The 24,188-nt window shown below is 43.6% G+C and overlaps 1 protein-coding gene and 1 non-coding gene across 3 annotated transcripts in view; both read left to right on the forward strand.

Annotated features, from left to right (window-relative positions):
- LYPLA1 (lysophospholipase 1) overlaps positions 1–24,188 on the forward strand; it is a 160,990-nt gene that overhangs the window by 114,516 nt on the left and 22,286 nt on the right. For both annotated transcript variants that reach the window (XR_004538334.1, XM_033933657.1), the window contains exon 7: positions 21,821–21,922. Coding sequence is in view for 1 of the 2 variants with exons in the window: in XM_033933657.1 (XP_033789548.1) it covers positions 21,821–21,922 (102 nt within the window). In the remaining variant the exon portion in view is untranslated. The remainder of the gene's footprint in view (positions 1–21,820; positions 21,923–24,188) is intronic.
- LOC117356076 lies at positions 12,221–12,339 on the forward strand. The gene has a single exon (XR_004538541.1). It is a non-coding gene; the product is annotated as a 5S ribosomal RNA (ribosomal RNA).

Consider the following 24,188-nt stretch of genomic DNA (forward strand, 5'->3'; position numbering starts at 1 on the left):
CCCTTGTAGTCATGGACACACTCTGGCCACAGCTTCTTCCAGCATGCGTTGAGGGTTTCCTTTTTCATCTCCTTAAGAGCAGCTTGGATGACTGACAGGCATGTTGCAATAGTAAAGTTACACCAGTAACCCTTTAATGTAAAATTATCATCCGTGTCCATTGCATCCACAAAGTGTTGGAGAGAATTTCTGGATCATGCCTTGGTCCAGAAGTTGGATGAGGGAGGTGGTGTTGGCAGAGAGGAACTCAATCTGGACTGTCTCATAATACAAATCCAAAGGGTGGCCACCAGCATTATCCATAATGAGCAACACCTGGAAGTCCATGCCTAAATCATGGAGGTAATCCTTGGCTTGAGAGATGAAGCACTGGTGAAACCAGTTTGAAGCTGGGATTTTGGTAATCTAGGCATTTGGGTTGTGCATCCAGTGGACTGGCAGCAGGTTTTTATTTTTGTTTTTGAGGACTCTAGGGTTCGCTTATTTGTAGATGAGTCCTGGTTTCATCATGTAACCAGCAGCATTGCCACACATAATGAGCATCACTCTGTCCTTCTGTGCCTTAAGCTTTGGCTTCATTCATTATGATGTAAGTTCTGGACGGCATCTTCTTCCAGAATAAGCCTGTCTCATCCATGTTGAAAACTTGTTTGCATTTATAGCCCTTCTCCTCTATGATGTCCCTGAAGGTCTTGGGAACTTTTCAGTGGCTTCTTTGTCAGCAGATGCTGCCTCTCCATGCAGAGAAATACTTTTAATATTGAATCGTTTTTGAAAACGATCAAACCATCCCTTACTGGCTTGAAAATCTTCAGGCTCCTGTGTTGTAAATGGTCCTGGTTGCTGTTCTTTGCCATCTGTAGCAAACTGCTAGTACAATTTCCGTGCTTTCTCTTGGATGATGTTACCGTTCAAGGGGATGTTCTTCTTGCAGTCAGTGATCCACAATTAAAAGGCAGATTCCATCCTCACGATGTTGTTATTTTTTACTGTCGTTACCTTTTTGGCAACATCACAGAAACTTACTGATGCGGTACTCCTGACCACTGCCTCATTCTTCTTTATGTTGTATATGGTGCTTTCATTAATGCCATGCGACACTACAGCATAACTTTTTTTTTTTTTTTTTCCCCCGGAACAAATTCAGTAGTTCAACCTTCTCCTGGAGTGTCTTACACCTCTTCTGTCGCTTAGGTTCATTGCCTGAGGCCTTTGAAGGTGCAGGGCATGTTGGTGTCATGTTAGGGCTTTAAGCAGTCTGGAAAACACTCGAGATAGCTACACTCTGGCTGCCTACTTTCAAACCATTTCAATCATCCTGATTGGCCATAAAGAAGAATGAATCAGCGATCAGGAGTACCATACTGTATCAGTAAGTTTCTGTAACGACAGTAAGAAATAAGAATTACTGCATATTGTTCTAAATAAATTATCGATAATTGAAGCATGGGATTCCTATATTGTTCAGCCTATCAAATATAATGGCATCGATACTGCAATTCAGATATGCAAAACCCTCCTGGCCAACATGAAGAAACAACAACCAAAAAGAAGAATGAGGCAGTGATCAGGAGTACCGTATCAGTAGGTTTCTGTAACGACAGTAAGAAATAAGAATTACTGCATATTGTTCTAAATAAATTATTCCTAAAATTATATATTGTAAAGAAAAAGTTGTTAAAAAATTGCAGAGGGAAAAACCGCAAACAACTGGGGCCGCAAACTCTGAACCGCAAATTCGCAGGGGAGTACTGTATACACGTTTAGCACATTACGGGAACATTGTTTCACCACCGTGATACCATCTAGACCTCATCACTGATGTTCTCCATGCCCGATCATACAGTGGATGTTTTGCCTGAGATTTTTTCAACGTGTGGCAATGTTTAGCGGCAAACATTGATGCTATCTGTAGACGCCGATTTGCTAGTTATTTATCTCAGCAATTTTTGAAATATGCCATACAATTTTTTGCATTTTTTTATTGTTCCTGTTAAATTTTGGATATCCGGGCGATGTCAAAGATTACAAAAACTAGGGGACACTCGAAGTTACAGGGAAATAGATTTAAAACCAATTGGAGGAAATTGTTTTTCACTCGGAAAATAGTTAAGATCTGGAATGTGTTGCCAGAGGATGTGGTATGAGCGAATAGTGTAGCTGGTTTAAAAAAAAACTTTGGACAAGTTCCTGGAGGAAAAATCCATAGTCTGTTATTGAGAAAGACACGGGGGAAGCCACTGCTTGCCCTGTATCGGTAGCATGGAATATTGCTACTCCTTGTGTTTTGGCCAGGTACTGGTGACCTGGATTTGCCACTGTGGGAACGGGCTACTGGGCTTGATGTACCATTGGTCTGACCCAGTGAAGCTATTCTTAAGTTCTTATGTACCGCTTTTTCATATTTCAAAAACCACTGAAATATTTACTTATTTGACTTGATTCATAAAAGAAAAGATTTGAAGGGTTGGGCTTCTAATTGTGCACAAGGTATTTGAATGAACTGAATCATCAAATAACTATTCAACAGTTTTTACAAATAATTGCTAGCTCTTCACCGAAGACAATTTTTCAAATATCAGGTTTATTTAAATTGTGGTTGCTGTCAGCATTTATACATTACACAGATTTTTCAAAGAAAAAATATCAAGTTTATCATTCAAAATCAGCTGCAGAAGCATACAGCAAGATCACAGTTCTTTCTGATCATTGCACAAAAAGCTTTCAAACCATTCAAATCAATATATAGTCAGTTCTCAGTTCTCATGGAATCTCATAATTTGATCCACGACATGTTCAGTGCTGAAGAGTGTGTTTTCTGTAATGCTTGGAAGGATTTTTATTGATGGTGGTGGTAAGGAGTGCGGTTTGAAGGAAACTACAGACATGCCACTAAAGATGACACATGAACATGCCTAGCCCTGAAAATGTAAAACTAGATATGCTGCCTTTTTGGAGTAACCATCAAGACAATTCAAAAAGTGGCACTGAAAGTTTTGTGATGGGAAGCAGCTCATTTATGAATTAAAAACTTTGCAAACATATACAAACAATTACTTATGGAAAAGCTATTAATTTTGCGAACCTTTTCTAGGCTTTTATGATACATTTTTCTCCTAATTTTAGCCCAATTTCTGACAGGAACTAATATTTAGTAAACCCTGAAAAATTCATGGGAAATCATTTAAAAGTTGAAATAAAACTGAACCACTTTGTGTATAACTACAGCATCCAGACTGCCATAGTAAGTTCAAGGATTGATTCTGTCAGAAGGAAACTGCTCAGAAACAATTCCTGAAATTATGACACACTTTATATAAATGTAAATGATTACATATTTTAAATTTACTTGACATAGCAAATATAGGGGCCTTTTTACTAAAGCTTAGCATGCACTAATCGAATTAGCATGCACCTAATGCTGTGCACATGCTAAGCTTTAGTAAAAGAGTCTCCTACTTTCTGATCTTGCTTGTGTCCTATATAAAGTATGTTCTTTTGAGGATTTTGAGTGGGGGCCCTCTGATACTGGTATAGTAGAAGATCCTATGGATGGAGAATGAAGTGGAAAAGCATATCTTTTCAACAGTGAGAGAAGTGTGTATGTGAGAGGGTGGGTTGAAAGATCAGGGAAATAAAGAATATAGGTGGAGAGAAGGATGTCAGGGATGTATTAGGATTGAAATCTAGATGAAAGAGGGCATTGTTGTTCCCCTGGCTCTCCTCTCTCTCTCTCTCACATCATCTTATGTCCTATTATCTTTAATTTAATTTCACGTACCCACAGACAGGCACATGGTACCCTTATGCCCATATTCTCCTGCATATGCACACCACCCAGCACTTCTTTCTGTCATTGATCCTTCACTTCTCTTTTGCTTATCTGGCTAGCAAGTGGGAGAGGGGGGCAAATACTGAGGCCTTGAGGAATATGATTGTTCATTATGCTTTTGAATGGCATATGGTCTTGTAGTGTTGTATAATTCAGAGAGCCATACCAATTCTGAGTAAAAGGTATAACCTGAGGAGAGATTAATTTAATTCTTTGTCTCAGTCTTCACTGAGGAAAATATAGGGGAGTTACCGGTGCCAGATTTGTTATTCAGTACTGATGAATCATAGAAACTCGAACAAATCTCTGTAACACTGGATGATGTAAGGGTCAATTTGACAAATTGAAGGTAGCAAATCACCTGGACCAGACGGTATACATCCAAGAGTGCTGATAGAATTGAAAAATGAACTTGCAGAGCTATTGTTAGTAATTTGCAATTTTTCTCTAAAACCCAGTATTATACCAGAAGACTGTAGGGTGGCCAGCGAGGCTAGGTACTTAGAACCTGGTTTGGCCACTGTTGGAAACAGGATACTGGGCTTGATGGACCTTTGGTCTGTCCCAGTATAGCAATTCTTATGTTCTTATCACTGTTCTCCTCTTGCTGACCCCGATGGGAATAAGGAGGAGAATGAAGATGAAACAATCCCCGATAAGAGTAAGGAAGAGGATGAAGATGAAACAAACCCCATCTCCTAGGGTCATGGTTTCACAAATGATTATCTTTAATAAATAATCACAATAAATATAAGAATTGTAAGTACTTATGTGAAAAGCTCAGACCCACAACCAAACCTCTAGTGAAAATAATAAGGAGCTGGTTGCTGATGAGACCATCATTGCTATTCACTGTCTCTTACCACCTGCAGACTGATTATGCATTAATGAACTATACTTTTACTTAGCATATTTTGAACTTAACTGAATTGCAAGGTGGCAATTGTTCATCCATCCAACTGTTCTGGGCCCATAGTATTGCTTAACAAATGCTGCTAAAGAACTGCTGTCTGTGGGTTCGGATGGAAGAGTACTGCGAATGGTGTCTCTTCCTGAAGAAGCTCCAATTCATGAAACTCGAGTTGGGGGGTCGAGGAGTTATGTGACAGCAGTTCTTTAACAGCATGGTCTCATCAGCAACCAGCTCTGTTTTTCACTAGAGGTTTGGTTGAGGGTCTGAGCTTTTCACATAAGTACTCACAATTCTTGTATTTATTGTGATTATATTCCGTAAGGTGATTATGTATTAAAGATATATAAGGTGTATCATCTTAGCTTTAAAATTTTTTCCGTATATTGAGTTTACAAAGGATTAGACAGTTCTATGACAAGGCCTGACATTTGTGGCCACTGAATTGTTTAGAAAGAGGAGTAATCAGCAGAAGAAGGGAGGTGTTGATGCCCCTGTATTAGGTCATTGGTGAGGCCACACTTTGAGTATTGTGTTCAGTTTTGGAGGCCATATCTGGTGAAAGATATAAAAAGACCTGAAGTGGTCTAGAAGAAGGCGATGAAAATAGTAAGGGGTTGAACAAAAGGAAGTATGATAAGAGACTGGAAGACCTAAATATGCATACTTTGGAGACAAGGAGGGTCAGGAGAGATATGATACAGACATTCAAATACCAAATCTTTTCCAGAGAAGAAAAAATGCTAAAACTAGAGGCATAGTTTGAGGTTACAGGGAGGAAGACTTTGGAGCAATGTTAGGAAATTCTTCTTCACAGAGAGAGTGGTAGATGTCTGGAATGCCCTCTCAAAGGAAGTGGTGGAGAGAAAAATGGTGATGGAATTCATAAAAGCATGGGATAAAAATAAAGGACCTCTAATTAGAAAATGAAGGATATAATTTAAAGATTTAAGGCTGGTATTGGACAGACTTGCATGGTCTGTATCCCCTATATGGTGATTCATAGAAACATGATGGCAGATAAAGGCCAAATGGCCCATCTAGTCTGCCCATCCACAGTAACCATTATCTCTTTCTCCGAGAGATCTCGCGTGCCTATCCCAGGCCCTTTTGAATTCAGACCACAGTCTCTGTCTCCACCACCTCTTGTGGGAGACTGTTTCATGCATCTACCACCCTTTCTGTAAAAAAGTATTTCCTTAGATTACTTCGGAGCCTATCACCTCTTAACTTCATCCTATGCCTTCTCATTGCAGAGGTTTCCTTTCAAATTAAAGAGACTCGACTCATGCGCATTTACATTATGTAGGTATTTAAACGTCTCTATTAGAGAAAGACAAGGGGAAAAAATTTGGCCCCGTCCCTGCAGCATCTATACAAGTACTGCAATATTTAGCTTATTCCTTCCTTATAAATCAAAGTTCTGGCTGTTGAACTGAAGAAAGAGATGTTCAGCTGGCAGGGCTTTGTTTATAAATTTCTATCAACACAACTAATAAACTACTTTATCCTAAAGCAAAAAAATTAAAATAATATAATTTTTTTTTCTTTTTGTTGTCTGGTTTCTGCTTTCCTTATCTTCTCCTCATTCATTTCCTTCCATCCACTGTCTGCCTTTTCTGTCTCTTCCATATGCTCTGTTACTGTGCCTCTCCCTTCCATCTCTCCCCCGACCACAAATTGGTCTGCCACCCATCTTCTTCCCTCCGCTTCCCCCATAGTCTGGAATCTCTCTTTTCCCAATTTCCCTTCAACATCTTTTCCTCCCCACCCCACCTTCCCAAGTTCCCTTCAGCGTCTGTTCCTCCGCACCCCACCTTCCCCAGTTCCCTTCAGCGTCTGTTCCTCCACACCCCACCTTCCCCAGTTCCCTTCAGCGTCTGTTCCTCCACACCCCACCTTCCCCAGTTCCCTTCAGCGTCTGTTCCTCCTCACCCCACCTTCCCCAGTTCCCTTCAGTGTCTGTTCCTCCCCACCTTCCCCAGTTCCCTTCAGCGTCTGTTCCTCCCCACCCCACCTTCCCCAGGTCCCTTCAGCATCTGTTCCTCCCCACCCCATCTTTCCCAGGTCCCTTCAGCGTCTGTTCCTTCCCACTCCACCTTTCCAAGATCCCTTCAGCGTCTGTTCCTCCCCACCCCACCTACCCCAGTTCCATTCAGCGTCTGTTCCTCCCTTACTCCCTCCCTGCTCCTTACCTTCGCGGCAGGCAATTTCTCTAAATGTGTTTCCTAACAGCAGCCAGAGCGTTGAAATCGCGTGTGGCTGCAGGAAGGTCCTCTCGGTGCAACTTCCGGTTGCGTCAGAAATGACTTTTACAGCAGCCACATGCGATTTCAACTCTGGCTGCTGGTAGGATGCACATTTTAGAGAAATTGCCTGCTGCGAAGGTAAGGAGCAGGGAGGGAGATGCTCAGGCGGGGGTGATCGGGCAGCAGCGATCAGGAGGGATGAAGGGAGGGAGATGCTTAGGTGTCGGCGGCGATCGGGTAGCAGCTATCAGTATGGAGGGAGGGAGCGCGATTGGTGACCACGCACGTTCCCTCCCTTCACTGTGGAGACAAGGCCATTCACCACTCCACAGGGCAGTGAATGGCCTTCTCCCCGTATCCAGGGCGACCACTTCTTTTCTCTCCCCCTTTCGGTGGGTTACCCGCAGCTAGCCGTGGGTAACAGCCACTGTGTCATTCTCTAGTCTCTATCATATCTCCCCTCTCCCACCTTTCCTCCAAAGAATACAGATTGAGATTTTTAAGTCTGTCCCCATATGCCTTATTATGAAGACCACATACCATTTTAGTAGCCTTCTTCTGGACCGACTCTATCCTTTTTATATCTTTTTGAAGCTGTGGCCTCCAGAATTGTACACAATATTCTTAATGAGGTCTCAACAAAGTCTTATACAGGGGCATCAATACCTCCTTTTTCCTACTAGCCATACGTCTCCCTGTGCAACCTAGCATCCTTCTAGCTTTCACCATCACCTTTTCAGCCTGTTTGGCCACTTTAAGATCATCACATACAATCACAACCCATGTCCTGCTCTTCTATCTTGCACATAAACTCTTCACTCCCTAATCTGTACCTTTCCCTCGGTTTTTTGCAGCCCAAATGCATGACCTTGCATTAATTAGCATTACATTTTAGCTGCCAAATTTCAGACCATTCCTCAAGCTTTGCCAGGTCTTTCTTCATGTTATTCACACCATCCAGCATGTCTACTCTACTGCAGATTTTGTTATCATCTGCAAAGAGGCAAATCTTACCCGACAACCCTTCAGCAATATTCTTTATAAAAATGTTAAAAAGAACAGTCCAAAGAACAGAACCTTGAGGCACACCACTGGTAACATCCCTTTCCTCAGAGCGATCTTCATTGATCACTACTGTAAGGTTTGTTAGTGGCCCCCACAATATATGGTTGGTGGAGTCACTTGAGAGGCGCGCTTACAAACGCCAGGTCCCAGGTTCAATTCCCTCACTGAAGATTCACCAGGAAGTAGAATCAAAAAGGCACAGCCAGAGGTGATTGCATAAAAAATATATTATAGAAATAGGCTTACAGAAAAGCAATATTTATAAGCATTACAATTAAGCATTACAATTAATGAGAGAGCAACGCAGTTTCCCTGCCTTACAGAGTTCAGAGGAAAAGAGAGACATAGAAGCCTGAAGTTCCAGGGAAAGGCAGAGAGAGAGAAAAGGGGGATAGGGTGATGGTCCAAGCTTCGTGTTCCATAGATAAAGAGAAGGATAGACAGAGAAAGAGAAAGCTCAAGAGAAACAAGAGAGGATCAGAGTGCCAAGAGCCAAGAGATAGATTTCCTTAGCAAAGCAGCAGATGAATCCAGAGACCAATGGGATAGCTCACTTCTACCAGCAGGTGGAGATAGAGAAACTGATTAACAGGTGTACTTATTTGCTGGCACTCCTCCTGTCTCATCAGTATTCTCTATCTCCAAGCAGGTGGAAGTCGCTATTCAACTAGCTCCTGGATTCTGGCTGTGGCTGGAACTTTATTACCTCCTGTTGAGATTTTCTCTTCAGTGAGACTGCCATTCTGTTTCTCCTGTTGAGTTTTTTCTCTTCAGTGAGACAGGGGTGTCCGGCTAATCGGTGCCAGCTTTAGAGGTTACACTTGGGCCCCCCCTTGTCCCTGCCTCACCCTCCCTCCAATGATAGAGGGTCTGCCCTGGTCCCTATTTTTCTTCTTTCCCATTTAAAAAAAAAAAAAAAAAAAAATGGGGCCTACACAGCTGACTTTTTTGCCCTGCTCGTGCTGGGCAGCAGGTGTTGCCGGCATCTACCGGCACTATCCAGTAGATTGTGAGTATGTGTTTTATTCTACTGGTCTCTGAGCTTTGTGGTTGTGTGAGAGCTGTGGGTTTTTGACTATGGCAGTTTTGTTTTGTGGTGGAATATGTTTTGGTATGAGCTTGCTTCAGTGAGGTAGGTGGCCTCTGTATTCCTGCGCATAACTAAGGAGCGCTTCTTTTTCTTACCCTAGCGCTTGTGCTGTGGGGTTGGTAGTTTCTGGGACATTGTTTCTTGATACTGCCACGACCCGTGGGTAAATGTAACTGTGTGGCTCTCGATATGGCCGCGAATTGTGAGGGCGGCTCCGGGTGTGTTATACATTATCTGAACTGGAGCTGAATCGTTCTATAGCGCGGGTGGTTCGAGCTTGTGCTCCCCTACTGTTGGGAGCCATGCGCCTTTTCCCCTTTCCTCCCCGAGGTGTGTTTTGCATTTTTTATATGCTTCGGTTATGGGCTCCGAGCCGGTGTGAGCGGCAATGTTCTAGGAGCCGGCCTATTTTGGCGCGAAACAGTCCGAGTTTGAGTCGCCAGCACTGCAATACTCGGGGAGTTATTCTGGGTGGCTGCCTTTCTCAGCGCGGGCCTCGCCGTCTGCTTTGCGGAGCGGTGTGCTGCGGTTTTGGCTATGAGCTCCCGGTCTGTTTTGTACAGCGCTGTTGGGGGAGCCAGCCGGTTTTGATTCTGGCAGGAAAGTGCCCGCGCTTGGGCCCCCAGCGCCGCGAGGTTCATTGACTCATGTCCTACAGCTAACTTAAGCGTGTACCGCGGCTTATTTTTGTTTGAAATCAGCTGTGCCCCGTATTGCAGTGCTCCATTTGCTGTGGTGTTGTCCACATGCTTCTCTTAACAAGAAAAAAAAAAAGAGGTTGTTATTGGGGGCTGTCCATTTATATACCTAGGCACTTCCACATTAAGTTTCTGCCCTGAGTTTGGCTGCCTACGCTTGGTTTTGCTGCCTTATGGGTTAGCGAACAGCAAGGTGGAGTAGGTGTCAAGGGCGTGCCAGTGTATCATTCGTGTGGTTCATTTCTTCACTCGGGGTTCCGATAACGTGCGGCGATGTTGGAGGTTTCCTTAGGCCTTCTGCCTGGGTGCTGCGTCCGCCTGCTTGGGCTCTTGACTTGTTTCTGCGGGGTAGTTGCAGGAATTCCGAGTGGAGGGTCTCTCTTGAGGCCTGATGGTTCTTTTCTTCTTGCTGTGGGCCAGCTTGTCTGTGAAAACCTAGTGGCGCAAGGGTTGTGTGCTGGGTTAGTAACAAGGAGCTGAGGTTCAAGCCCCAGCTAAGGAGTAGAGCTGATATGGCTCCAAAAGAAGAGGCGAAGGTTCAAGTCTATTTAAAAAAAAAAAAAAAAAAAAAGCTAGACGGCCTTCCGCTCTAGAAGCATGGTCTAGTGGCGGCTGATCCCTAAGGGCAAGATCCTCTGCTTGCGAGGTCGTAGGGTAGCTGGCACTGTATGCCCAATGAATTCTCCCCTTCCGCTCTCTTTTGGAGTGGAAACCTGGTCTGTTTTCGGCCAGGTACAGCTCGTTTCTCTGGAGAGGCGTATGCTGCTTCTGGATTACGCCTGGTGCGCCTTGTCTTTCCTTTGCTTGCGTAAAGCTCAGGCAGGTTGCTGAATGTCCTCATGCTCCCCTTCACATCGCAAGACGGTGTTCTTTTTCCAGGTTGACAGTTTTCTCATGAAGGAGTAGTCGCTTTACTGTCATGTCAGGGAGCTGTGAACTTTTTTCAGGATGCTTGCACCTTTGCATCCTCCTCTCGTTTCCAGAGTCTCTCTGTTTTGCGTTTCTCTTTGAAGTGTGGCTGGTCCTCGGGACAGTTCTTGTAGTTCTTAGGGTACCACTTATTAGTGGGTGGCCAAGATGGGGGCTTTGGGCAGGCTGGATTCCATTCGGCTGCATTAGTTTCTCAGGGTTACCCATTTCTGCAGTCAACCTGGGAAGATATTTACATTTTCTCTATGGACTCTGAGTCTGCACTAGGTTGGCCTGCCTCTCTCGGAGCAGCGCTTTCGGTTTGGGGCACATTCCATTTCACCTACCCAAGGGTTCGGTGGCACTGCCAGGCGATTTGTCTGATTTATGCTTGACTGCCTGCTTGATTCGGATGACTTCCAGTCGGGTCTTTTGACTGACACGAAGCGGGTGGTTTCTTTTCCTCAATTCTTTACATGCGCATCTTCATATTTGCAGTGCTCTTTTTTCCTATACTAGTTATAGGTATATCGGGTTGAGGCGGTTATTCTTATAGGAGAGACTTGTAATTCTTTCCAGAGCCTTGAGTGTGGAGTCTCGATCTCAGATTGGCGTTCTTCGCTTACCATGGCTAAGAGTATGGGATTCTGTTCAGGTTCTAGCATCCATATTGCTGACCCCTCTGGGAACCTCGGCTTGCTTTCCCTTCTAACGCTCAGCAGCCGCTTTTATTCCAGTGGTTCTCGGTATCTCTGGGCTCCTATTAGTTGCTAGGCTTCTCCTGCATAGCTTTGTATGATTTAGGGGCTCAGAAAGATTGTCTTTCCAGGGCATGCCTCGGTCTTTCCTGGACTAGCTTATGACCACCGACTATTCCGGACTGTCGGGTTGGGGGGCTCGGTGGCTTCCATCCTCAGCTTCAGGAGTCTGGTCTTCAGAGGCGACTAAGTTCTGGTTCCTTCTTCTACTCTTGAGCATGGTCAGGCTTCCTTTCTGGAGCTTCAGACCATTCTTCCGGAATGCCGCTGAGGGCCCTTTCAGTCAGTATTATGATGGGGGTGTTTCTCTGCAGCTTGGGCAGTAGGTGATGTACTCAGTTGCCAGGTACAGTGGTTGTTCTACTTCGATGGGTGGACCCTCATCTTTCTATTCGGTTGACCGATCATTTTTCAGGTCAGGAAAAGAGTTTGGTTAGTCTTTCTCTCTGCGAAATCTGAGCATAGCTTATTTATTGGATGTTACTGTGTACAGCACTGCGTACGCTCTAGAAGTGTAGACGTTAGTTATAGTGATATCTTCTACATCCTGGTTATTGGGAATTTTGGCTCAGGTGTTCCACTTTTCTTGTGGTGGAAATAAGATCTCCTGGAACTTGACCTCATGGCCTCGTCTCACAATTCCATGCTTCCTAGCTTCTTAGGCGGGCACAGGAAGTGGGAGTTAAAGGGGGTAACAGTGTGGCTTCTTTCTTACAGCCATACCACCCTGAATGTGCCCGATCCCGTCTGATCTCAGAAGCCAACCAGGATAGGGCCTGTTTAGTACCTGGATGGGTGACCACCTGGGAATACCAGGTGCTGTAGGCTTGAAAAAAAAAAAAAAAAAAAAAAATCCTCTGGTTTCTCTTTTTCACTGTTTTCCCCTGGCTGATGATAGCTTGGATTTGCCATCTCAAGCTCGCTTTAGGGGCACAGTATTGGTACAATCTCTGACTTGGCTGCGCTATGTGGATCTGTTGAGCCTTTCGACAGCCGGACTAAGAAGTTTCCTTTTATCTCCGACTTTGCTCTCCTTGATTGAGATCAACATGGATATTCATACTACTTTGGTATTACGACCTAGCTTTTGAGCAGTCTTGACTGGCGTGTGACGGTAATGCGAAGCAGGTTGTTTCTTCTCTTATCCAGGCGCTACAGACGTCTTCTCCTGTGGCTTCTGCTTCCTTTTGGAGGTGTTTCCTTTCTTGAATACTTCTCAACAGTTGCACCCTTCCTGAGTTCCTTTTTAGCACAGGTATATTGCCGATGGCATAGCGTTCAATTCCCTTCAGCTTCAATTACCATTCTTGGCTTGTTACAGGAACTAGGTATATGGCCCTTCGCTGACTTCTCAGCTTCCTGTAGTTCAGTTCCTAAAGAGAAGGCGGTATATTCATGCACCTCTTAGAAAGCCCGGTTTGGTGTAATTCATTCACGTACTTCTTCTAAGTTACCGATGGCTTCATTTTAGCCTTGTCCTTTGGGGCTCTAAAGAGCTGTGCGGTTGTCCATGGGATTCCTTGTGGTCATGGCTTCAGCTTTGCAGTTGCGATGTTGCAGGCCTTGTTCAACGGGGATTCCTATTCCTTATTTCCGTCATATGGGGTGTCAGTTCGGATGGTACCACTATTTCTTTCTAGGGGGTGTCATCCTTTCTTTTACATCATGCTCGCTTTTCCTTCCTTCTTCCTGGAAGGAGATAGTGGAAGCAGTACTTTTATTCACTGCATTTTTTGAAACGTATGTAGCGTTCTCCGCGAGATCGGTTTCTAACAACTGTTAGTGGTTTATATCTCCTTTTTGGGATTCTTCAAGGAACGCCTCAGGCGTATGGCGGCATCCGATGCCTACCTCGCTCAATGGTCCAGGAGGACATTCTTTATACTTGCCTGCTGGCAGGGGAGCGGGTGGCAATTGAACTTCATGACCATTCCGCTGGAGCGATGGCTGCTTCTTGGGCTCGGCCCAGAGGGGTTTTGCCTTGGAGGAGATTTGTCTCACGGCTAACTGGTCTTTCGAGAGTACCTTCTCTCCGCGTCTCTGCATGGATGTGCGGGCACATGCGATAGGGTTTTTTTGATGCTTCGGTCGTTGCGAAGGCGGCGTTTGCTTCCCACCCAAATTAAGGATTGCTTTGCTACATCCCATTGGTCTCTGGATTCATCTGCTGCTTTGCTAAGGAAGGTAAAATTATGTTCTTACCTGTTAATTTTCTTTCCTTTAGAAGCAGCAGATGAATCCAGAGCCCCACCCTTTCTGGTATCTGGTTGTCAGTTTTTCGTGTACGGCTTTTAGTGATTGGGTGTTGTTCATGATTGTATTCTGTATCGTTGCTGTTCGCGAGGTGTTCTGGGAAAGAAGTTTTTTACATGCTATACCTACTGATGGTTAAATGTGCTTGGGCAAGGAGCTATACTGATGAGACAGGAGGAGTGCCAGCAAATAAGTACACCTGTTAATCAGTTTCTCTATCTCGAGCTATCCCATTGGTCTCTGGATTCATCTGCTGCTTCTAAAGGAAAGAAAATTAACAGGTAAGAACATAATTTTACCTTTTGTGTGTTGCAGAGAGGAGGCTTTTATAGCTTGGAATCCTATTCTGTATATAGAAAACTATTGAGCTTCAATAGAAGTTAAATCTCCCCCTCTTTAGTAAACTTGTGCTAAACAGCCGAAGAATAGGCTATGGTCAAATGTAATTTCCATGCCTCTGACAATAGTTTCTGATTAACTTTAGTTATCTGTGCACCTGGACCCATTGTCCTAAGCACCCTCTTAATCAGACATTAACACATTAACACCTTTTAGCTAATCATGATTCAATCAGGGCTATTTAACACCATCTTTTCGGGCCATATGAAACAGTCTGCCTACACTCAGGGTCTATCTACATTCACATGCCAAAGTCAGATTGATATAATTTCCTTCGCTGACATTGGTTATGCCAACTGAAAATGCTGATTGCTAGCGATAGCTATGCTGACAACTACCCTCTGTCGTCTTCCACTTAACCAGTTTCTGACCTAGCCCATCACTTTGGGGCCCATCCCAGATGAACTCAGTTTATTTCTTAGATGTCTATGTGGATACTGTCAAAGGCCTTGCTAAAATCTAAATACACCACATCTAGCACACTCCCTCTATCCAATTCTCTGGTCACCCAGTCAAGAAATTGATCAGATTTGTCTGACAAGACCTACCTCTAGTGAATCCATGTTGTCTTCGGTCCTATAATCCACTGGATTCCAGAAACTTCACCATTCTCTGTTTAAAAGCATTTCTATTAATTTGCTTACCATAGAAGTCAGACTTACTGGCCTGTAATTCCCCACTTTCCTTACTTCTACTTTTGTGTAGAGGGACCACATCCGTCCTTCTCCAGTCCTCCGGTACTACTCCCGAATCTAGAGAAGCATTGAAAAGGTCAGTCTGCAGAGCCACCATAACTTCCCTAAGTTCTTCAGCACCCTTGGATGTACACCATCTGGCCCCATCAATTTGTCTAGCTTTAATTTAGCTAGCTCTTCACGAACACAATCCTCTGAAAATCAATCAGGGTCTACCATTACTCCATTCCTCTTCATGTTTGTCTTCTGCAGTCCTGTTAATCCACTATCCCAACAAATACAAGTTACCTCAGACCTTGCTCAGTCCCTTCAGTGGTGATGATCACCGTGCAACCTTTCCAGAGGCTTACTATTCCATACACCCCCACATCAAAAAAATAACAGATGCTTCCATGCTCAGCTTGAGAGCCCATCTTTATGGTCTTCATACTCAGGGCAGCTGGAGCCCTCACGAGAAAGTTTTCCACATCAATCTCCTCAAGCTTAGAGTAATCTGAAATGCTCTACGCACATTCTAAGATCACCACCTCAATCAAGTTGTACTCATTCAAACAGACAGTAAAGTAGCCATGTAGTATGTAAACAAGCAAGGGGCACAGGATCTCCTACTCTGCCAAGAAGCGCTACAGATATAGTCCTGTGCGATTCCATGCAACATCTTTATGAAAGCAGTCTACCTGGCAGGGAGTCAATACTTTAGCAGACAAGTTCAGCAGACTTCTTCAACCACACGTGTGGTCCTCAACTCATCTGTTCTACGTCACATATTCAAGCTTTGGGAGACTCCAGAAGTGGACTCTTTGCTCCCCCCCACCTCAATTACAAAATTATTTTATTCTGTTCCAAAATCTACTCTCCCATCTGGACTGGAGGGACAAGTTCCTTTATGTTTTCCCTTCAATACCTCTACATGGGAAGACTCTATTCAGACATTGCCAAGAACCGGCCACCATGATTCTTATAGCACCTTGGTGGCCACAACAACTATGGCTCCCTCTACTCCTTTAATTTGATGTACAGGAGCCCATCAATTTGTCTACCTTTAATTTAACTAGTTCTTCACGAACACAATCCTCTGAAAATCAATCAGGGTCTATCATTACTCCGACACAGATTGAAGGATCTCTTTTAATCCCAATCTACATTCTTTAACTCTCAGAGCATGGTATCTCAACCAGTAGATATTTTTACACTAGTATCTGCTCTAGTGTCGGCCATTATTGAGGCATATAGAAAACTAGTGCTGCAATCACTTTAAGTGGACAAATGTCACTGTCTGGTGTAACAACAGACTGAATCCAAAACCTTGTGCTCTTATCAGTTCTGGACTATCTTCTACACTTCTCTAACTGGTCTGAAAACTTCTTCATTCAGAGTCCATCTTAGTGCTATTACTGCTTTTCATATTCCTCTAGACATTGAGCAACTGTCAATATATTCTTTGATATCCAGGTTCATGAAAGGTTTTACCATATGAAGCCACCTTCCTCCATTGTCTTGGGATTTTAATGTAAACCGTTCTGAGCTCCCTTGGGAGAACAGTATAGAAAATTGAATAAATAAATAAAAGTTATCCTTTCATGAAGCCTCCATATGAACTGCTCTTGACTTCATCCCTTAAGCATCGTACTTGGAAAGTAGTTTTCTTCATAACTCTGTCCACTTTGTGGACTCAGTCTGCTGCCTTACTTCTGTACAAACAATCAGAGAATTTCAAGCACTTGTGTCAGATCTTCCTTACACAATATTCTACTACGATAGGGTGATTCTTCATACTCCTCCCTAAAATCATTTTTATCTCGTACAGACTATAGTCCTTCCAATCTTCTTTCCAGGACCACATTCACACCTGGGGAAGCTGCACACCACATTGGATTGTAAAGGTGCACTAGCTTATTACTTGGCTTGCACCACAGAACTTCTATTTTGCGGTTCCTGGCTTTTGATCCTAATAGACTTGGAATTCCTATTACCAAGAGAATCATTTCCGCATGGCTGGTGGACTGTATCTCCTTTTGCTATGCTTGGGCTGGACTGAAGCTGGCATACTGTGTGACTACACTTAAAGTTCAAGCAATGGCCACTTCAGTGCTCATCTACATTTCATTCCCATTGAAGACATCTGTAAAGCAGCCACCTGGTCATCAATTCATACATTCACATCCCACTATTGTTTGTAGAATCAGTCTAGGCTGGGTAGTCGGTTCGACCAAGAAGTTCTGCATTTATTCTCCACGTAGATGCCAACTACCCAACCAACACTTTTGATTTCTCCAAGCTCATGATAGAATCAAGTACATCTTCACAGAGGCATGATCCTGGTAGCTAGGAAGTTCCACATATAAGAATATGCTGCCTGCTTTTTCTGGGATAAAGCACAGTTACTTGTAACAGATGTTATCTGAGGACAACAGGCAGATATTCTCACAACCCTCCCACCTCCCCTAGTTGGCTTCTTAGCTTTGTTACTGAACTGATGATTCCACGAGCTAATGTCAGGTGGGAAGGCACTCACACATATGCGGTACAGGCAGCCTTGAGACTTTTAAATTAACAGTGCACCTTTGCACTGTCCATACTGGGCTCCGTGGATGACATCACCCACATGTGAGTATATTCGCCTGCTGTCATTGGATAACATCTGTTACATTGGATAATATCTGCTTTACTACATGTGCTAGGTAACTAATGAAGGAACTATGAGGTCTGCTGTATATGATCAGAACTTTACACTAAGCTGTTAGCTGTGGAGTAGCTGTTCCATCCCAGTGAGGTGCAATATCACATCACTTACTCGTGTGTCTGAGCAAAGCAACCTTTTTTTTTTTTTTTTCCATTTTCAGGAATGCATAGTTGGATATTATCTGCTTAAACATAACAACCAGCACCAAGTTTTTCCAACAATTGTTTAGTTGTTTTGAGCAGAATGATATTTAGCCTGTTATGCATGCCTCTACTTCACAGACGTGAGTGTCTGTTCATGCTTGTGTACTGACTGATGGGAGGAGCTAAGCTAGCCTGTGAAGTACTCTAGAGGTGGAGTGGAAAACATGAAATGGTTCTCTTCTGCAGTCCATATGGGTAAAGGGAAATAACCTTATGATCTAGAACATGGGTGGCCAACGAGGGCCGCAATCCAGTCAGGTTTTTAGGTTTTTCCCAATGAATATGCATGAGATCCATTTGCATAGAATGGGAGGCAGTGCATGCAAATAGATCTAAGAACATAAGAATTGCTGCTGCTGGGTCAGACCAGTGGTCCATCATGCCCAGCATTCCACTCCTGTGGCGGCCCCTAGGTCAAAGACCAGTGTCCTAACTGAGACCAGCCCTACCTGCGTACATTCTTGTTCAGCAGGAACTTGTCTAACTTTGTCTTGAATCCCTGGAGAGTGTTCCAGTTTTCCACCACTCTCTGGGTGAAGAAGAACTTCCATACGTTTGTACAGAATCTATCCCCTTTTAACTTTAGAGGGTGAACAACCTGTCTTTATCTACTAAGTCTATTCCTTTCAGTATCTTGAATGTTTCTATCATGCCCCTCCATCTCCTTTTTCAAGGGCGAAGAGGCCTAGTTTCTCTAATCTCTTGCTGTACGGCAACTCCTCCAGCCCCTTAACCATTTTAGTCGCTCTTCTCTGGACCCTTTCGAGTAGTACTGTGTCCTTCATGTATGGTGACCAGTGCTGGATGCGGTATTCCAGGCGAGGGCGTACCATGGCCCGGTACAGTGGCATGATAACCTTCTGCGATCTGTTCGTGATCCCCCTCCTAATCATTCTTAGCATTCTGTTCGCCCTTTTTGCTGCCGCGCATTGCTCTGACGGCTTCATCGATTGTCGACCAGTACTCCCAAGTCTCTTTCCTGGGGGGTCTTTCCAAGTACGTCCCTGGACATCCTGTATTCGTGTATAAGATTTTTGTTACCGACATGCATCACTTTACACTTATCCACGTTGAACCTCATTTGCCATGTTGCGGCCCATTTCTCGAGCGTGTTTGTCACATTACAGGTCTTCGCAATCCTCCTGCGTCTTCACTACTCTGAATAACTTCGTATCGTCTGCAAATTTAATCACCTCACTCATCGTACCAATTTCCAGATTGTTTATAAATATGTTGAAGAGCACAGGTCCAATCACTGAACCCTGCGGCACTCGACTGGTGATGCTTTTCCAGTCTGAGTATTTTCCATTTACCCCAACTCTCTGTTTCCTATCCGCCAGCCAGTTTTTAATCCACGTGAGTATTTCACCCTCGATTCTATGGCTCGAAATTTTTTGAAGTAGTCATTCTTGCGGAACCTTGTTGAACGCCTTCTGAAAATCCATATATACAATCGACCAGCTTGCCCTTGTCTATCCATCTGTTTACTCCCTCAAAGTGCAGCAAGTTCATCAAGCAAGATCTTCCTTTGCTGAAGCCATGCTGGTTGGTCCTCATCATATCATGTCCATCAAGGCGCTCAATGATGCGGTCCTTTATCAGTGCCTCTACCATCTTTCCCGGTACCGAGGTCAGACTCACTGGTCTGTAGTTTCCAGGCTCACCTCTTGAATCTTTTTTGAAGATGGGCGTAACATTCGCCATCTTCCAGTCTTCCGGAATCCTACCCAATTTGATTGACAAATTGACTGTCAGTTGAAGCAGTTTAGCTATAGTCCCTTTCAGTTCCTTGATTACCCTCAGATGGATGCCATCCGGTCCTGGGGATTTATAATTTTTAAGCCTATCAATCTGACTGCATACCTCTTCTAGATTGACTGTCAACCCTGTCAGTTTCCCATCTTTGTTTCCCACGTATAGCCTATCGGCTTCCGGTATGTTGTGTATATTCATTGGGGAAATACTGACAACCCAACTGGATAGCGGCCCTCGTTGTCCATGTCTGGTCTAGAATGTCTCACCTATCTACTGGAAAAGATCTTACCAGGGTAAGTACAAAATCTCCTTTTTTAATGCAAGAAACTTTTAATTTTGAACTCGATTGCCATTGAAGGGTTGGCCTTTTTTGGAGTTTTGTATATTTTTGACCTCCCTTATTTTTTATTTCTTTTCTTTTCTTTTTTTCTTTTTTTTTTTTTTTGGGGGGGGGTGTTTCTGTAGTAGAGATAAAGTATGACTATATCACTCTGTATTTAGAAAGAGAAAACTTTTATAAAGTATTGCACACTTAAGTGCACATAATTGTTCAAAAAATGTACAACAATATGAGAATTGAAATAGAAAAGAATGTAAACCTGAAAATAAAATCAGAATCTTTTCTTTTTTTTATCCATTTGTTAAAATGAGTACTATAAAATTTAGAGGAAATAATTCCTGTTGTATTCTAATCTTACTGATTTTGGAAGCTATCATTTACCTCTTAGAGTCTCGGTTAACCGGGTCTCAGTTAACCAGGACTCTCATACAACTGGCAAAAAAAAAAATCAGCAGTGTAAAAAAATAAAAAAAAAAGTCCCCTGAAGCACCAGTTGCAGTATCCTGAGCCTCAAATCCTCCCTCCCTCAAGCAGCTAAGAACTCCCTCCTTCCTGCCTCGAAGTGCCAACGCTGCAGTGGTCCTGAGCCGCAAAGCCCTCCTCCCTTCCTCAAGCCCCAAAGTGGCAGAAGCAGGCAGTGGTCCTGAGCCACGAGCTCTCTTTCTCCCTTACCTGAAGTGCAGCAGTGAGAGGAAGTACAGACTGCTCACGGCCAGGCCCGGCAGAGCTTGTCTTCTGATGCGGCTCTTCCGATGCATCAGAGGACAGGTCCTGCCAGGGCTGGCCACAAATAGCCTGTTTTGAGGCTCCTCCTGCTGACTGCTGCGCTTTGGGTAAGAAAGAGAGAGAGGGAGGGAGGGAGCGAGGGGGTTCATGGCTCAGGACCTCCACCTGCTTCTGCCACTTCAGGGCTTGAGGGAGGCAGAAGGGCTTTGCGGCTCAGGACCACTGCTGTGCTGGTGCTTTGGGGAGTGGAGAGGGGGAATTATGTGTGTGTTAGACAAGGTTTCTAACACTCTCTCAATTAACCAGAAAAACAATTATTCAGTATTCACCAATTCCCATGGGTGCCAGATAACTGAGATTCTATTGTACATAAAACATAAATACTAAAACACAAAACTAAATCCTGACTGAATTTCAGTTTTAGCACCAAAACCAAATTCTCCTCTCCCACAATCGCTCTCCGCTCCACCCACCACCTGAAGGCCCTCCCTAGACCTACCTTTAAACTTTTGGATGATCTAGTAGCCCTTCAGGGCAAGAGCAATCCCCAGTCGCTCTTGCCTCCACTGGTTCCACAGCCAAAATTGCTGTCAGATTCTCACAGTATCTCGGTGACCATTTTGATATTGGAAATTTCAGGAAAAGGAGCAACTGGGGATGAGATTGCTTTCCAATCCCAAGATGGCCACTGGGACCTCCCGCAGTAGTCTCATAAGCCATTTTGGCTGCAGAACTAGTGGGGGCAAGAGTGACTGGGGATTGCTCTTGCCCCGAAGACCACTACTAGATCCCCAGGTTTAAATGGGGAAACCTTTGAGTAGGTGGTGTGAGGGAAGGAGGGGGTGCCATGAGTGATCATGATTTTAGACTTTGATAATTGTAAAAAATATTGCGATTTTGGTTTGAATTTCTTGACAGTGGCCATCTTCGATTTTTAGCAAACTTTTTTCCTAAAGCGCCCTGCTTCTCCAAAACTGCAAATTTTGCCTAGAAACTCATTGGGGGTAGGGTAGGCTGTGGTAATAGTAGTAGTGAGAGTTACTGCAAGTGGGAAAGGGGTCACAGAGAGTGTTTAGTTTTGGTCAAAACTAAACCCCCTACCTCTTGTGAACTGCAAATTTTGGTTGCTGGTTGAGTTGGCAGTCAAAACTGAGAATCCTGGTTTCAGTCGGCATCTATAGAAAACATGTATATTCGTTTTATTGTACTATTTGTATGGTTACTGTTATTAATTTTAACTTCTTTTCATGAATAGGGGGGAGCCCTGTCTTTGTATACAGCTCTTACAACTAATCAAAATCTGGCAGGTGTCCTCGCGCTTAGCTGTTGGCTTCCACTAAGAGCTACTTTTGCACAGGTAGTATAAAAGCTAATGTCTGCCATGTTTCCATAATAGTTTGATAAATTTCTTGTCAACCTCTTGGTCAAATTGATAAGTAATTAGACCAGTGTTCTTCAACCTTTTGACACCTATGGACCGATGGAAATAAAATAATTATTTTGTGGACCGGCAGTTGAAGAACACTGGGCTAAGTTGTGGGCCAGACCCCGCCCTTCTAACAGTACTAATTGTAACACCATTTTTTCCATTCATTTTTCATATATATATATATATATATATATATATATATATATATATATATATATATATATATATATACACACACACAATATAATCTTATTAACAACACATTATGGTTAATCACAAAATTAAACTACACAAAGCACACTGTATGCTTCTCAACATTCATTCCTACCAGAACACAGATAACCCCTATGCAAATACGGGACCAAAAATTAAAAGTACTAATATATACAAACAAACCCTAAGATGCAAGACTCTTTATGCAGTACAACCCCAGAGGAAAAGAAACAAATGCATTTCTTCCTGAACAGTGCAAAATACAGACAGCAGATGTAAATTCTCAAAATTGACACAATTCAATCACTAAATTTAAAAGTAAAATCACTTCCCCTACCTTTGTTGTTTCCCTCCCTCCATGCTGTGCCTTACCTTCTGGCCTGCTCCTGCCTGGCCATTTTATGCCGCCCCCGGTGTTATCTTTGGGCTGGCTCCCTCCTCAATGATGCAGTGCACAAAACCGCGGGCAGCGTCCCACGCCTCACCTGGAAGCCTTCCCCCTGCCGTTGCAGCGCTGAGGGAGCTGGCCCCAAGATTACACAGGCATTGATCGCACGCGGACCAGCGATTGAAGAACACTGTCTCGGGCCCAATGTGGACCGGCAGGAAATTTCTGTGGACCAGCATCGGTCCACGGACCGGTGGTTGAAGAACACTGAATTAGACAAAAAAGGCAAGGAAGGTGTTTTTTCAACTGAAAATAAAGTCTTTATTTGAAACAGTGGTCCCAACAAGGATCCCTGTTTCGGCATATAAGAAAACGCCTTCCTCAGGGGACATTATTAAGAAATACATAACACATAAAAACATTTAAAATCATAAGGCATACATAATAAGTCATATATATTAAATAAGACAGCTTTTAAAACGTATAGTGAACTGAACCAAAGAGAATGACATCAACATACAAACTACAGTGGTACCTCGGTTTACGAGTGCACCGGTTTGTGAGTGTTTTGCAAGACAAGCAAAACACTCAGCAAACTTTTGTCTCGCAAACCGAGCACTGCCCTGATAAACGAGCTCTGTTTGCAATGGTGGCCCAGGGGTGAGTATCTGCCTGCAATTGCTGCAGCGCTTCCAAAGTGGTGGCTTCCTTCCCTCGGGGTCCCCGTGCGGCTGCCCTCCCACTTCGGCTGATGCCTCTGCTGTCCGTCAGCGCCTCCCAGCTCCCAATCCTAGCCGGCTGCCATCCTGAACGAGCATGCGCGCAGCCTCACCTCTCCTCAGTCAGCCGCTGCCCCGACAACACACTCACCACGTACAAGCATGCAGGACATCCTGCGGGCATGCTATTACCTTGCAGTTCAAGGTGGATTACAAAAAGAGTTATAGATGGAGGGTTACAAAGTAAGATCACATGTCATTTCCAAGAGTGGGTCAGGTAGTATCAGTGAGTTAGGGAGAATATGGGAAGAAGGAAGGTACTCGTGGTATTAAGCCTTTTTCAGTGATGATATGGTGTAGGATTGGGCTGGGGAGGGCATCAATGGGAACTCCATTAACTTGGAACATGAGGATGTTACTGGTCAGACTTTATGGTAGATATCCTCCAAACAGGATGGTTAGATAGGCTGGAGTGAGCTTGGACGGCAACTTCAGCATTTGGAATCTAGGACAATACCAGGTGGATTTTACAGTCTATGACCCAGAAATATCAAAGAAGAGGCAAGTTAATTTAATCTTGCATTTTTAATTGATATAACTAATGGGCAGATTGGATGGACTGTTCAGGTCTTTATCTGCCATTATTTACTATGTTACTATGCATATTTGAAACACAGATTGACAGTATAAGCCAAATAAAATGAATGACAAAACATATTACTGATGTCATATAGTCAAATCAAACAACTGATGTCATAAGTTTAAAAAACAAATTTAAACAATTCATGAATGAAAAAACAAATTATTTTTGATAAAATAAGGAAACCATATTTAAAGCATAAATGGACAGTATGCATGAACAAATTGAATGATG

This window comes from Geotrypetes seraphini, chromosome 2 (assembly GCF_902459505.1).
Source record: "Geotrypetes seraphini chromosome 2, aGeoSer1.1, whole genome shotgun sequence".
In the NCBI taxonomy this organism is placed as follows: Eukaryota; Metazoa; Chordata; class Amphibia; order Gymnophiona; family Dermophiidae; genus Geotrypetes; species Geotrypetes seraphini.